Genomic DNA, 16,427 nt, shown 5'->3' with positions numbered 1-16,427 from the left:
TTCTACATTTTTACTGACAAAGAAATATTTGATTAAAGTTTTAGTTTTCAAAGTCCTTGCATCTGACCCCAACAATTTTGTGAGATGCTTTATGGAAGAGGAAACTGACATTGGAAAGGACCTACTCAGTCACGTGACTGGGGAGAAGTAAAACCTGACTCAAGCCCAGGCCCCCTCTGTCCTAGTCCATCCCACAGAAGTTTAACAAGACCTTTAACATCAATGGCTCCTAATTTTTTTTCCCTACTACCATACCATTTACATGAGAATTTTACTCCCATTAGTAATATTTCTTATTTCTGGCATGAGTCTCCAAGAAGTGAGAAGGGAAAAAATATCTAGCCCCACCTCCCAGATGGGGGTAGGGAAATACAGTCTGAAAAAAAGAGAAAACCCTGGAGACTGTCACAAGGTTCTCCCCACTTTTCCACTGCACTACCACCAACCCCCAGTCACTCTTTTAACGGTCAACTTTTAGTATATGTGCTGCTGAAGCAAGCACTCTTTTAATGGTCCAGGAATCACTGATTTTACAGTGTATACATAAGTTATATATATATATATTTTTTTTTTTTTTTTACATGAGTAGTAAGCCACCTTGTACTTTGTTCTGAAAAGCTGCCACTTACCAACATCCTTCCGAATCCTATAGAGAAGAAGATGACCTTGTTTCGTTCCAACAAGCAGCCATTCCTCTGGAAAAGAAAAGGACTGTCAGCTTTAGTAAGACCCTATTTCTTTAGCTGGAGCTTATAATCAGAAATCAAAGGGTTGAGAAAATGAGTTGCTTTTGATAGTAGGTGTTTTGCAAAACTAAGGAATGTTTATAGTCAAGAAATGTTTGAGGGACTTCCCTGGCAGTCCAGTGGTTAAGACTGTACTTCCACTGCAGGGGGCACAGGTTCGATCCCTGGTTGGGGAACTGAGATCCCACATGCCGTGCCGCGCAGCCAAAAAAAAAAAAAAAAAAGAAGAAATATTTGAGAATCAACTAATTGAAAAAATATTTATTGAACTAGGTGAGACATATTAGAGAATGAAAAATGTCCCTGGCTTCATTGTTTCAAAATGAAACTGACCAAAAATTTGATGGAAGTTTATAAAATCATAAAATGGGTAGTATAAACATAAAACTAGGTATCTAATCTCAGAAATACAGCTAAAAGGCATCCTTTGAAGGTTTGATGATTTTACTTTAGGAAAAATAAGAAGTGCCATAGCATATTAAACTTACAGAATTCATTATCTCAAAAGATGGTCTAACAGATAATAATAAGTGTTGCCAAAGATGTGAAGAAACTGGAACACTCACACATTGTTGGCAGGAAAATAAAATGGTGCAGCCCTTTGAAAAACAGTCTGATAGTTCCATAAAAGACTAAACATAGAGTTACCATATGACCCAGCAATTCCACACATGGGCATACACACAACAGAAATGAAAACATATGTCCACACAAAAACTTGTACATAAATGTTCATAGGAGTATTATTCACAATAGCCAAAAGGTGGAAACAACCCAAGTATCCATCAACTGATGAATGGATAAACAAAATGTGGCATATCTATACAATGGACTATTAGACAGCCATTAAAAGGAATGAAGTGCTGATATATGCTACAATAGGAATGGATCTGACAACATTATGCTAAATAAAAGAAGCTAGACAAAAAAGGCTACATATTGCATGATTCTATTACATGAAATGTCCTGGATAGGCAAATCTAGAGACAGAAAGATTAGTGGTTGCCTAGGGCTCGTAGGCTTAGGAAAATGGGGCCGGTGGGATTGGGGAAAAAGAAACGGGGTTTCTTTTTAGGGTGATGAAAATGTTCTAAAATTGTGGCAATACTTGCACAACTCTGTGAATGTACTAAAAACCACTGAATTGTACACTTTAAATGGGTGAATTGTATGGTATATGGATTACATCTCAATAAAGCTCTTATTTAAAATTTAAAAAAAAGATGGTCTAGGCCAGTGGTTCTTAAACTTTGATGTGTATCAGAATTATTTGGGGATTTATTAAAACAGATTGCTAGGCCCTGCCCTCAAGTTTCTGATTCAGTAGGTCTGGAAGTGGGCCTGGGGATCTGCATTTCTAACAAGTCCCCAGGTGATGCTGATGCTGTTTGTTCAGGGGCAGCATTTTGGGAGACACCAGTCTAGGCTAAAAGGCAAAAGGTTCTGAAAGGACTTAAATAATTACCCTGACGGATTTATATTAAATCACTAAGGGAAGTTAAGCATGTACTTCCTCAGCTTTTTGAGGTTGTAACAGTCACTTATTCCTTTCATAAACTCTTGATCTTTTGCAAAATAAAATTAGATAATGACATAAATAGATAAACTTTATTGAGCATGCATTGTGTTCCAGGAAATGCTAAGCACTTATCATAGGTTATAACTACTATCCTTTGACTTATGTCCTTTTCTTAAATTCCCATTTTATAGATGAGGAAGTTGAGGCCTAGGGGATAGGTAATTTGTCCAGAGTCACACATGTAGTAAGATATGTGTAGCAGGGGCAGGATTCCAACTCCAGTCTGTCTGACCCTTAACCTCATGTTACAATGCACTTACTAAGGCATCCCATCTCAAAAGAATAGGTGTCGGCCAGAGGCTGTCTGAAAGACAATGGTTATGTTTATAAAAACAGGTCAGGAGCCACATCAGGAACATTTCTCCAGGTTGATGTCCTTAGTCTTCCAGAAAAAGATAGTGACTCTGTCCTCTTCTGGGTTTTAAAGTAAAGGCAGAGCACAGAAAGTAAGACACAGTGTGCTCTCAATGACATAAGTGGAAATCAGAAATAACACCAGCTCCAGTGGAACACTGGTGATTTATGTCGGAGCAGAACATGGTGAAAAAAAAAAAGAATTCAGTTCACAATGCTTGCTTTGCAAACGATATTATGTTTAGAACTTTACTTATAGATATCACTGTATTGAGCAATTGAAAATATTAAAGTTGATTTTTAGGACACCCACTAATATTTCAAATACAAATAAAACGAAGTAGAATCTTTTTTAATTCACTTATAACATACGGAAAAATCTATAGCAAAAAGGCCACCATAATGTTCACCATCTTCCCCAACCTCTCCACTGTGACCCCCAAGCCCCTGCCAGTTCCTATTTTTCTGTACCTCTTTCAACAGCTTTGTCTCCCACTCTGGTCTGCAAAACCTATCAATTTTACCTCTACAAGGTACCCAGCAACAGCCCTCCCCCAGAGTCTCTCCAGGGACCCCTCAGCTGGTCTCACTCTATGTGTCCTTCCATGTTTGCTATCTGTTTGCTATCTGTTACCTTAGAGCATAGCTCCGACGTTGTCGCACTGGGGCTTAAAAAAATCCTCATGAAGCTGTACTACCAAAACATGAAGCCAAACTCCTAAGTATGACTTTTAAGAGTCTGCTTTCCATTTTTATTGAAATGTTTATTTGCCAATAGATGTTTCTATCAAATGTCTACTCTATTGGTCATGAAATGGAATCAGACAAATTCACTGAAATTAAAAAAAAAAATTTTTAATTGAAATTTTATTTGACCTTTCTCAAGCATTCCTTTGGAAATGCTGAGGAAAAAGCATTTCTCATACATGCAAAGTATTGTAACAGCTTTCTTTTAACTAGTAAAAGCACCACACACATACTCATTCCTAATCCTCAAACTCATAAGGAAAAACAGTGGGGACTTCCCTGGTGGCGTGGTGATTAAGAATCCGCCTGCCAATGCAGGGGACACGGGTTCGATCCCTGGTCCACGAAGATCCCACATGCCGGAGCAACTAAGCCCGTGCGCCACAACTACTGAAGCCCACACGCCTAAAGCCCGTGCTCCACTGCAATGAGAAGCCCGCAATGAGAAGCCCACGCACGGCAAAGAAGAGTAGCCCCCGCTTGCTGCAACTAGAGAGAGCCCATGGGCACCAATGAAGACCCGATACAGCCAAAAATAAATAAGTTAATTCAATTTATTAAAAAAGAAAAGAAAAACAGTGTATCACCCAGAGGTAATGATGGCACAGAGCTCTGAAGAGGCTTGATTTGGTTACAGACGTCAGTGGGGGGCTCAGGTGGCCAGAGGACCTGACCCAGGCTGGCCTGTGCACACTCCGTGTCATCATATAACACAGCCGCACACACAAAACACAGAAAATGAAAAGCCTGCAGAGCAGGCAGAGCACGGGGTAGACAGTCCCTTCTGAGACTCAACACTGCACATCAGAAAGTGGAACACACTACACAAACGGGTAACACACGCAAAAACAAACGAGAGTCAGCCCTAGAAAATTCCTGATGGCCTAATCCTAAGCCACAAGGTTAGACATGATTCCTCCTGGGAAGGAAGGTAGAGCCCTCTAGCTCACAATTACCCTAGTGAAGCTCCATCCAACGTTGCAACCCAGTCCAAACTCATGTGATAAACAACCACTGCTGAACACAGCAGGGAGTACACAGACGAACAGGGTAGTGGGCACTTCTCTTCTTTGGGTCATACGGCAAAGAACAGTGTTTCTCAAAGCATCAGCCCCTGTTTAGCTGCATCAGAATCACTTGGACTTACTAAAACTGCACATTCCTGAGCCCTGGTCCCAGAGATTCTGATGCAATGATTCTGCAGTGGTGCCCCGAAATCTGCATTTTTTAATTCAATTTTTTAATTACATGAGAGATTTATCTAGTTCCAAAGCTAAAACTATGAGAAGTCCCTCCTTATCCACTTCCCCCTGTTCTCTTCCTTCTGCTATACGTAACCATTCTAATCATTCTTGATTTATTTTTCCATTGTTTCTTTGCAAAATATAAATAAAAATGATTGGGTATGCACACACACACACACCCTACATTTTTTACAGGCTCTGAATATACATCAAAGTTTGAGAAACAGGCTCCAGAATCAGACATGATTTACTGGATGTGTCCTTGGAAAAACTACTTAAATTTTCAGGTTCTTCTTCTGCAAAATGGAGTTGTTATTATTTCATAAATGCTTAATACAGATTAGTACTCAGTAATGGAAGCCATTATTACTATTAATTAATTAAACAAATATTTAATATCCAAAGTATCCATTATGAGTCAGGAACTGTTCTAGGCACTGCAAATAAACCTATGTACAAAACTAAGTTACAGCTCTGAAGAAATTTATATTCTAATATGGAATGAGAGAGACAATAATAACATATAAAATAGCATTAGGTGGCAATCCGTGAAAGAAGATAAGGCTGAGTAAAAGAGTAGCACATTGGTGGATGTGGCATTTTCTTTTATATAGAATAGTTAGGGAAGGTCTTGCAGATTTATGTGACATTTCAGCAAATGAAACGAGGAATGAGCCATATAATACCTAGGACAAGAGAGTGTCAGGCAGAGGAAACAGCAAGTGCAAAGGCCCTGAGATAGTTACATGCTTTTGTGCTCATGGAACAAGGAAGACAGTGTAACTAGTATCAGAAAGGAGCAAGGGATAAGAACATAGGGGATAAAATCAGGGAAGTAACCAGAGGCCTGATCATGACAGGTGTTGTGATGACAGGTGTTGTTATTTTAGTTGTGATGTGAAGCTACTGGAGGGTTTTGAGCAGAGGAGAGATGCAATTAGAGTAAGTTTTCAAAGGATCACTCTACCTCTGTGTGGCTAAAATACTGCAAATGGCACAATGGCAAACCCAGGGTAATCAGTCAGAAGGCTACTACAGTAATTCAGATGAGAGAGACTGGTGTCTTCATCAGCAGTAGTTAACAGTAGAGACGGAGAGAAGTGACTGGATTGTGGAATTTTTCAGGAGGTGGAGCAGACAAGATTTGCTGATGGATTGGATGTGGTGTATAAGAGAATAAGAGAAGTCAAGAACAATTCCAATGATTTTGGCCTTAGCCAAATGGGCAAACAGAAATGCCATATGCTGAGCTACGGGATACAGGGGGACAGGCATGTTTTGAAATCAAGAACAGTTTTGGCCATGCAACCAGATATCCAAATGAAGATGCTGAAGAGGCAGCTGGATTCTACAACTACAGAGTTTCAGGAGAAGTCAACATCATCATCAGTATTTTCCTCATTTCCATATCCCAGGAGATGGATTATGGTGGCTCTATGACATCTTCCAGCTCCAATATTGTCTGGCTCTCCAGAAGCCTGGAGGTTCCTGGATGAACTTTCAGCCTAAGGTCACGGTATAGATAGAAGGGGTAACAACTAGAAATAGCAATATTTATTGCTGGTAAAGTCTGAAAATAAAGTAGTTTTGAGGCACAAGGCAGTAAATGGCCTCTTGTAGCCAATACCTATCACAGCATCCTAGTAGGCAATGAGCGTTTCTCCTGTTTGCTTGGAGATCAGGCAGACCGAAAGCTACCTACCATTTCAAAAACTGTATTTCTGGAAAGCACAGGTTCAGGGAATCTTCACTGACACAAACCGGAGTTGGTGAAAGAGACTGAGATATGTGTACTGCTAGTCCCACAGGGTATCAGAGTCAAGGATTCTGACAAGCTAAGTACAGTGTGATAAGTAGCTGCATCCATCCTTTTCAGAAGTATATGTCCGAGGTTGAGTGGAATACCCCTCCCTCTATGTTCCCATGATAGGCAGCATATGTCTCTAGTATCATTTATCTTGCATCGTAATCTGTTCATATTTCTTTGCCTGCCACTGTGTGTCCTAGGAGCACAGGCATTGTTTCTTATTCATCCTTGTATTCCTGTCTCTGGCAGAGAGACTGGTCCATGTAGGCACTTAATACATGACAAAGAAACAGGAGAATGAGCCCCTTTGTGCTGAGTGTCAGGTCTTTCATTTTTTCAATTTCTTTATTTCTCCTCTATTTATTTTTAATTTTTACTGAGAGCATTTAATGACAGAAAAATGGAGGTTTTCTTGAGACATCTGGAGGAAGCAGGATTCTCTCCTTAACCCTAGGACAGCTTGCTGTGGAGGTGTGACTTTAAAGAGGCCCAGAGCTAAACAACAAGGTCCTACTGTAGAGAACAGGGAACTATATTCAATATCCTGTGATAAACCATAATGGAAAAGAATATGCAAAATAATGTATATATATGTATAACTAAATCACTTTGCTGTACAGTAGAAATTAACACAACATTGTAAATCAACTATACTTGAATAAAATTAAAAAAAAAAAAAAACAGAGGTCCAGGGCTGCTAAAGGTTGGGGTGGTGGTGAGGGGCACACATTAATCAGAAGATCTAGAGTGAAAACACCTTACTGAAAAGGATGTGAAGAACTCTGACTAGGTGGCACTGTCCACAGATAATGAATAGGACACCGGCTTCCACCAGGCCCATCATGGGTACCTGGCTCAATATAAGATCTGATTGAGGGTTCTGAGCCACCTTTTTATGGCCCTTGATTTCTAGGGCCCGGACATTAACTTGATTTCTAGGACCTGGACATTAACAGGAAAGACTGAAATTACTTCTGTTTGGTCTTTGGTTATCAGACACACACTCACAGATAGGAGCATAATGTTCGTAGTTAAGAGTCAAGGTTTATTTCAGAAACCATTTGTATTCTGGAGCAGAGAAGAGATACCTGACCCTGCTTTCTGCACTGGCCAATCTCAAAAGGATCATGCAAGTTTTTATGGGTTAGGTTTCATGACAGCCTGGAATGATGCTCTTCTACCTAGAAGAGCTAGGCAACTTGGACATTTTGACTATAAGGCAATCAACCACTTGGCTAGATTAAGAGTGGAGAGTAACAAGTTAGCTACAGTAATTAGAAGTAAGCGATGAGTGATCACTAAGGGGGAAAAGACATAGCTGTTAACTTGTTCAATGCAAAAAACAAATAAACAAACCATCAAAAGCAAACAGCTTCACCACCCTCGCTGTCAACAAGGCTCTGCCCTCCCTCATCCTAAGCCCCTCTCGGACGGCGTTCGACCGGAGTCCACACAGCCAGACTCTCGTCCACTTCCCTAGCCTCCTGAAAGGTCCCAGCCACTCCCGCGCTGACCCCGCCTGGCCCCTCGGCTCACCCCAGGCAGCCAGACAGTCGATCTGCAGAGGCAGCTTTTCTAGGATCGGCACCGGTTCAAAGGCGTCGTGCATGGCGGCGGGCGGAGTCGCCGCCGCAGTCTCACCCGGACTGTGCCAGGTCGGGTGTGGGGCCGGAATCAGGCCAAGGGAAGAGCCGGGACCCCTGCTACTGGCTCTTGGGCGATAGAACCATCATCAACACCGGACTTCCTGCAGAGCCAAGCCCGCCCCTTCCGCAACCGAAGCCCCGCCCCTTCCGCCCCGGTTCCTAGTGTACCCTTGAGGAATGCACTGGTGATTGGGACCGCGTTTCACCCTGGACCGACCTTCTCCATTGTGGAGTGCGAGTGGCCATGGGCTTAACAAGAAGGAAAAAGGATTTTAATCTTAGAACTGTCTTGGGCAGCATAGGGTGGTGAAGAATTCAGGCTTTGGTGTCAGTTAGACCTGGGATGGAGACGTACCATTTAGGACATGAGCTAAGTAGCTGTGGCGTTTAACAATCCCTAGAAGCCTTAGTTTCCTTATCTGCAAAATGATGGTAGTGTTGTGTACCTACCTAACGTGTGAGCGCTTAGCAACGCCTGACAATCTAAGCACTCAAAGGTAGTTTTAGTATTACCATTAAAAACCCAGCTAGTTCGAGTACCTTACCCTTGTATTTTACGGGTTGGTCTAGGCCTGTGGTTCTCAAAGTGTGGTCCCTAGATCAGCATCACCTGGGAACTTGTTAGAAAGGCAATCTCAGACCTCATTCCAGCCTTATTGACTCAAAAACTGTGGAGTGGGGAGTCCAGCAGTCATTTAATAAGCCCCCAAGGAGAGTCCATGAACTTTAAAGTTTGAGAACCAATGCAAGAATGATCTGTATCTGGCAGTTTAGCCCCAAGAAAACAGTAGGCATGTCATAAAATTAAGCATTTGGTTTAAAGCAAAATGTAAAAGAAAAAAGGAGTGAGTCTACGATGTAAGGTGTTAAAGAACAAAAACAAAAACCCACCAGCCCTGGTCAGTTTATTTTTATAGTCTCTTCATCTGTAAATTAGGAATACTGTCCCATCTTTATCAAATGCTGTTTCTGATAATCAAATGAAATATTTTCAAGTAGTAAGAAACACAAAAATTGCTAAACAAATCTTGTGGCTGGTTTTCACCATAGAAACTGAACTTGAAAATTTAGAATTACCAGCTGCTGTGCTAGAAGAAGGCCGAATACCTTGTAGTTCCAGACCCAAGGACCAAGATCAAAATAAACAATGTAAACTCTAAGGTAACAGGTCAATGTGATACTATAAATTCCTTCTGAACCTTTTCTAGGAACTGATACACTATAACCAATCAAAGTAACACAAGCCATAAGAGAAAGCAAAAAGAATAATCAACCTATAGAATTTGTGCTATACACTCCTGCTTAAAACAACAGGTTCTTGGGAATTCCCAGGCAGTCCAGTGGTTAGGACTCGGCACTTTCACTGCCATGGCCCAGGTTCAATTCCTGGTAGGGGAACTAAGATCCTGCAAGCCACATGGCATGGCCGGGGTGGGTTTTTTTTTTTTTTTTTTTAACCTAGTCTCAAGTTAATATCTAACAAGTCTCGAAAAATATTTGACCAACTATCCTGCTGCATTATGACTACTATTCACTTGCTAAGTTTCAGTGTGGAAGAACAGAAGCACACGAAGTTAACACCAGCCTTTTGTGAATGCGTTAACCTGAGAATAGTCATTTCTTCATATTGTTTCTTAGAGATACTATCTAGGTGATTTTTTTTTTTTGTTACTCACCATACCAAACAGCTACAGAGAAATGTTACATAAATGTTTAACACTTTAGTGAAGACTGTAGTAGTGTGGTCACTGGTTTGAACAGAAAGTAAGACAACATAGAATAAAAACCATGGAAGGAAAATTCTACAAGAGAGAGTTTGGGAGAAAGAAGGGTCTTTAAAGAAAGTCTGGAAAAAAAGTGAGAAAAAGATACCAATTTTGTTAAAATTTTTTAATATTAAAAAGTGGCATGAACTTTCTATGTAGAACAAAAAATCTTGGGAAGGCAAAATTGGACAAAATCATTCAAACAAATATAGTGCTTCAAATGAATCCCATCACCTTGTGATGTTTCTTATAAACCATCCCTAAACCAACACCAGATACAAGAACAGTCGATCCTAAAGAATGAGCAGCAGTCCAGGGCCTCCACACTATTTCATGCAGAAAAAACTGTTTAAGCCAGAAGGACCTGTTTCCTTTGTATTAGCTCCTGCTTCTGAAGCATTATAATCCCTTTAACAGGGTGCTCACTCACATGCACTTACGATGGAGTGCCTTTCTGCATCCAGTGCAACACCCAGTAAAAGGCATGAAGGCAAGCAAAGCATTGCCTAGGACTCTGCAATGCTGCCCTTGAAGGCTTACAAAACAGTAGTTAAAAGTTCTGGAGTGTGCACCACATTGCCAGCAATGGGATGTGTCACAATAGCAGATGTCAAAAGAGTTAAGCTAATATTTCTCTCTAAAGTATATCTGAAATAGAAAAATCTTTAATATACACCGTTTGTAAACAAAATTGCACTTGATTTTGCTTTTTCAAATGATCTAAATCACACTGTAACAGTCTCTCTCTCTCTTTTTTTTTTTGGTTGTTCTTTTAATCATTGTTAGAACCATGGCTCCTTAACGCAGAAGGACTCCTTTTTCTCAAAACTACCTCTGCAAGATTTAACCTTGGCTTCCCAGGAAATGCAAAGATAATTAACAATTTCCCCCATCACCTATGTAACTCCCTAAATAAATAAAAATTACAGGCAGTTGCTCCTGGATATTACTTATTATGGTGTTGATGTCACAGTTCTTCAGAATATGTTAAATTTTTTAGTTTGACAGATTAAACAATTTAAACATTATAGAAGGTTTAGGAACAACATACACAAGTTGCATAAACATCCATGTCAGGGTGTGGGAGGGAAAGGGGCATCAATGCTGCAAATAAAAAACTTGTAGATTTTTCTCATCCTATGACCTTGTTTTCAATAGAATGTTCTCCTTGTTCCAACACCTCTCGCCAGCTCCAATGCACAAAGATCAAGGAACAGATCAGGATGTCATTGCCTCCTTTAATCCCATGGAGCAGTGTAAAGACTGACACAGAAGCTGATCTCTTCCCAGATACTAGCCATCTTCAGCTGCAAATCTTCCCATTCTTTACTCCATTTTGGACCTTTCAAAGTGCGTGATCATTCGTTCCTAGGGGGAAAAAGGTTATGCTAAGTATATTGATTTTAAATGGTCTACATTCCAAATATCTTTTCCAAAGATGATCACACACACATTTTCTATAATTACTTGCTTATGTTCATTAAATATTTAGAGCAATGGTTCCTAACCATCTATAACGATTTTGAAACACACAGATGTCCAAGTCCCAAGATTAACTGAAGCAAAACCTCTAGGCTTCTGGACAACAAACCACAAATCAAAGGGAACTGTATATTTTAGAGTCACTTAAGCTTTAATAAAAATGTGTACCTCCTCTGATTCAGGAATTTAGCTTAATGAAATAGTCAAGGATGTGGGCAAAGATTTAGCCACTAGCATCTCTACTGCAACACTCAGAATTACAACAAAATACTAGAAAGAATTAAGTGTCCAAAAATATAGGACCGTATAAACAAACTATAGTATATCCTTACAATGAAATATACTGATTAAAATTAACATTTGATGAAAAAGTTCTAGAGATCTGTTGCACAGCATATGTGCATATAAGTCAACACTTTGCACTTGAGAAAGTTTAGAATGGTAGATTTTACATGTTTTTCACCATAATTTTTTAAAATCATGTAAAAAAATTACATTTGACTATAAAATAGTATTTATAGTATGCCATTTCAATTGAGAAAATTAATGTAATACTATTAAATTTCACAGTAATTACATAGTAATTTTACCTTAGAGTATTTTTTCATTTTTCCTTTGCTTCATTTGCTAAGTACCTATCACAAATTTATCCCACACTCTGACAGAACTGTAAATCCCTTTTCAATATGATCAATTACATCAGATTATCTACCCTTTTCATGTTTTTTTCCTTAGAAATACTTGTCCCTGAAGCTCTCTGTTCTCCCGCTCCATTCCGGACTAGCTGTTCTCCAAACTTGTTGCCCAGCTGTCACACTCTGAGAATTTCTTACATCATCCTAGGAATTTATCCCTGCCTCCCTGTGTCGGATCCTTTACTTCCTGAATCCGAAGTCTTTCTCTTTTTAGTTCCCTCATTTTATGAATAACATTTTCTACTCTTTCCTGAGAAAGCACACATAGGATGTCAATTATTTTAGTTTTTGCATGACTGAAAACATCTTTGTTTTACCCTTATGTTGATAGTTGAGTACAGAATTCTAGTTTGAAAATAATTTTTCTTAGAATTCAAAGACATTGTTCTATTATCTTCTAGCTTCCAACATTGTTGAAGAGTCTGATGCTGTTTTGATTCCTAGTCCTTTATTTGTTTCTCTTTTAATTCATTTAAGTTCTTTTTCAGTTCTTGAATCATTTTTTCACACAGGAAAATATAAACAGATGAAGTCAGTGCCACCAAAAGTACTACAATAAACCCATATTCCCATAAATGGCACAACTGGGTTTCACATACTCAGCCTCCTCTGGCTGAAATATGCGTGTCTGGAGAGCTGGAGCCAGTGGGATACCCTGAAGGCAAACTGTTAGCAGAAGATGGCTCCCAAGAGAAAGATCGAGGAACTGCAGAATATACCACAAAAAGCAAAGCTTTGTCTGAAAGGTAGAGTTCTCAATTATCTCAATGCATGCAACAGCTAAGGAATCTGACACTGTGTACTGCACCACACAGCAGGTCAGTAGGAAGTGAACAAACCATTTTTTAGCAGTCAATCCAACAAAGTAAGTCACAATTGGGCAGAGGTTTTTAAAAGGCTTTCTGAAATCATGACTCTAGAATAACCTAAACATTCAGAACATGTCTAGAAGTGGTTTCCATGAACTCAGACTGCAATTCTTACATAAAACCTCATGTGAAATCTTCTAGATAAAGTGTATGGAGCCATATTAAAAGACTAATAATCAACATAAACATTAGAGGTACTAATTATCCTTATTATCTGGAGGACAGTGACACAGATAACACTGTATAGTAGGTAACTTAAAATAACTTTTCTTTATTATTTTTCCCTAGACTAGATAAGGGTTAAATTTGAATTTCTTAAAGACAAAGGAATTAGTGGAAGAGTATGGTACTGGCTACCCAATTTAAACAAAGACATTCTCAAGTCTGACCACACTCTGTAAGAAATAAAAGGGGGACATGTACAGAAAGGAAACATTCTTGAATATTTTAGTTATAGTATTAGTATTTCTCTTTTCATCCTTTGTCAACTATACCAACTATAGTTCATCAGTCCATTACCGAGTCATATAAATAAATCTCCTTGAACAAAAGACTTAAGCCACCAGATCCATAGTTTATGTGCATATGATTTGATTACTAACCTCATCTGAATCCAGAAGGGCTGGAAGTGCTCTGCAGAGAGAAAAACAAACTAAACGATGTAAAATAAAGCCATAAATGGTTCAAAAAGGACAGTGGAATAATGACTACAATTTAAAGTTTTTGTAACTACCTAAGATTTGCATCCCATTGAAGACATTTCAGGAAAAGAAAAAGCAAATACAAAAAAAAAAAAAAAAAAGAATCACAGTTACTAGAATTGTATGGACTTTAATAGGAACAATGTTTAATTAAAATTATAGGCATGGAAAGGAACCCAAAAATTCCAAAAGGATTATCCCACTGATTTTAGGAAGACCTACAGCTAAATCTTCCTGAGCAGAAATGTCATCTGAATGAATAATCTGGATGATTTTTGTTTGTATATCATTCCTGGTCTTTATTTTCTAACATCTTTTTAATATTTTTAATACTTTAAATTATTTCAGTAATTTAACCTTTTACTTCTAGAGTTAACTCAAGCATTCTCATTACTATGCTCTTCAGCTCATTTCATTTAAAATAATAAAAGTAATACTAACTGTGAAAAAGGATTCTTGTGGTAATGATTCAAAAACTTACACATCTGTCACAGATGAAGGAACATTCTCTTCTACCCACTTTAAATCATCTTCCTGCTGAGAACATAAAATGCCAGATGTTACCAAAATGCACCAAAATATACATCTCAAGTAACGATCTAAAGAGGTCTCAATTTAGTCTTTTGTCACTGTGAACTAGTATATTCACGTAACAGGACAAATAACAGAAAAGTCAAATAATTTAATTTAAAAAACTAAACTATATGAACGAAATATAAAATGATAGCCTACATCCCTAAATGCTTTCTTCTCAGTAGTCTAATACCTAGAGTTTTTGCTTCATGTAAGCTTTGCTCCTTAAAACTGAGATAAATTCTAAAGCCCTTTTAAATGCAGAGTGAACGCACAGTTCTTAAGGAAAAAAAAGCTGACTGAAAAACTCTTGATTTTTTTAAAAAATTGAAGTATACAGTTGATTTACAATGCTGTGTTAATTTCCACCGTGCAGCAAAGTGATTCAGTTATACACATATATATTCTTTTTCATATTCTTTTCCATTATGGTTTATCACAGGATTTAAAAAAAAATTTTTATTAGAGTATAGTTGATTTACAATCTTGTGTTAGTTTCAGGTGTACAGCAAAGTGAATCAGTTATACATATACATATATCCACTCTTTTTTAGATTCTTTTCCCATATAGGTCATTACAGAGTATTGAGTAGCATTCCCTGTGCTATAGAGTAGGTCCTTGTTGTTTATCCATCCTATATATAAGTTTGCATCTGCTAATCCCAGACTCCCAATCCTTCCCTCCCCAACCCCCAGCCTTGACGACCACAAGTCTGTTCTCTATGAGTCTTTTTCTGTTTTGTAGATAGGTTCATTTGTATCATATTTTAGATTCCACATATAAGTGATATCATATGGTATTTGTCTTTCTCTTTCTGACTTACTTCACTTAGTATGATAGAGATTAAGTCCATCCATGTTGCTACAAATGGCATTATTTCATTCTTTTTTATGGCTGAGAGTATTCTGTGGTATATATGTACCACATCCTCTTTATTCATTCATCTGTTGATGGACATTTAGGCTGTTTCCATGTCTTGGCTATTGTGAACAGTGCTGCTATGGACATAGGGGTGCAGGTGTCTTTCTGAATTACAGTTTTGTCCGGATATATGCCCAGGAGTAGGATTGCTGGATCATATGACAACTCTATTTTTAGTTTTTTGAGGAATCACCATACTGTTTTCCATAGTGGCTGCACCAGCTTACATTCCCACCAATAGTGTAGGAGAGTTCCCTTTTCTCCATACCCTCTCCAGCATTTGTTATTTGTAGACTTTTTTTTTTGTAGACTTTTTAATGACGGCCATTCTGACCGGTGTGAGGTGATACCTCACTGTAGTTTTGAAAAAATCTTCATCTTTACTACAAAAAAGATCACCTTAGATTATTAACGGGGCTATGATTTCATTGATGAAAACCATTAAACAGAACCATCAGAATGGTCTGGAACCTTTTCAGGACATAGCAGCAAACCATCTAGTTAAAAGATTACTAGGTCCTAGACAGAATCTCTTGCTATCTCTGTTTTTAAAAATGTTAATTATAGCACATAGGTAAAAAATCATTAAGGCCTGTACATAACTGCTGAGCTCCACCAAGGGCCAGAGGACAGGGAAGAAAAAAAAAAGAAGTCATACTTACTGCTTTGTTTAATTTACTATTTCCATTTGGTTCTTGTTTGGTACTTCTCATTTTCATTCCTTCTGTGGAAGAAAAAAAACAACAGACTGGTTAACTAGGTCAGTAGACCAGCACTGATAGCAAAAATGGATTCAGAGCTTTATTTTAAGCTTATTGACACTAAATTATACTACAGATAAGTTTCTCCATCTTTACATTTGTGCTGGAAGGTTCAAAGTCAAGTTTTCAGCTCATCTCTAGCAAGTAAACTGGACATTTAATGTGCCATTATTTACTGAACATGGTTTCATCTAAAGATTCATACCCTTACTTTTGCTTCTCCCTAACTTCACCACATATCAAACTGAAGAACATGTTGTAAAAGAATAAATACACGCATCAAAGTCTCTTGATTTTGATACTCAAAATGTTATACTTCTTTTACTCTATTTCTAAAAACCAGAAAAGAATATTTAAAGCACAAAAGGTGAATTTTATCACTACCAAAGCTTTCTTTCAGCATAGGTTCCTTTTGTTCATCCTCCTCCTCTTCCTCAGACAATGGTGAAAAGGCAAACCTGACAGGACAAAGGTAGAACAGAAGGAAAAAATTAGAAAACTAAAAAAACTACTCCACTATCTGGATTTTACACGA

General features: G+C 38.4%; 2 protein-coding genes across 3 annotated transcripts in view; both read right to left on the bottom strand.

The window, feature by feature from the left end:
• The window catches only part of VPS39 (VPS39 subunit of HOPS complex), a 49,325-nt gene extending 41,109 nt beyond the window's left edge, over positions 1-8,216 (bottom strand). Inside the window, exons 1-2 of the mRNA XM_059913529.1 lie at positions 8,014-8,216; positions 630-695 (exon numbers count right to left, since the gene is read on the bottom strand). Coding sequence (XP_059769512.1) covers positions 630-695; positions 8,014-8,086 — 139 coding nt within the window. The 5' untranslated portion in view covers positions 8,087-8,216. The remainder of the gene's footprint in view (positions 1-629; positions 696-8,013) is intronic.
• A 1,782-nt stretch (positions 8,217-9,998) lies between these two features.
• TMEM87A (transmembrane protein 87A) overlaps positions 9,999-16,427 on the bottom strand; it is a 43,793-nt gene continuing 37,364 nt past the window's right edge. For both annotated transcript variants that reach the window (XM_059913524.1, XM_059913526.1), the window contains exons 16-20: positions 16,277-16,350; positions 15,794-15,855; positions 14,118-14,173; positions 13,538-13,568; positions 9,999-11,257 (exon numbers count right to left, since the gene is read on the bottom strand). In XM_059913524.1, coding sequence (XP_059769507.1) covers positions 11,216-11,257; positions 13,538-13,568; positions 14,118-14,173; positions 15,794-15,855; positions 16,277-16,350 — 265 coding nt within the window. In that variant the 3' untranslated portion in view covers positions 9,999-11,215. The remainder of the gene's footprint in view (positions 11,258-13,537; positions 13,569-14,117; positions 14,174-15,793; positions 15,856-16,276; positions 16,351-16,427) is intronic.

The sequence above is a fragment of the Balaenoptera ricei genome, chromosome 2, assembly GCF_028023285.1.
Source record: "Balaenoptera ricei isolate mBalRic1 chromosome 2, mBalRic1.hap2, whole genome shotgun sequence".
Lineage (NCBI taxonomy): Eukaryota > Metazoa > Chordata > Mammalia > Artiodactyla > Balaenopteridae > Balaenoptera > Balaenoptera ricei.
The sequence above is the reverse complement of the archived record's forward strand: the minus strand, read 5'-3'. Positions and strand labels throughout refer to the sequence as shown.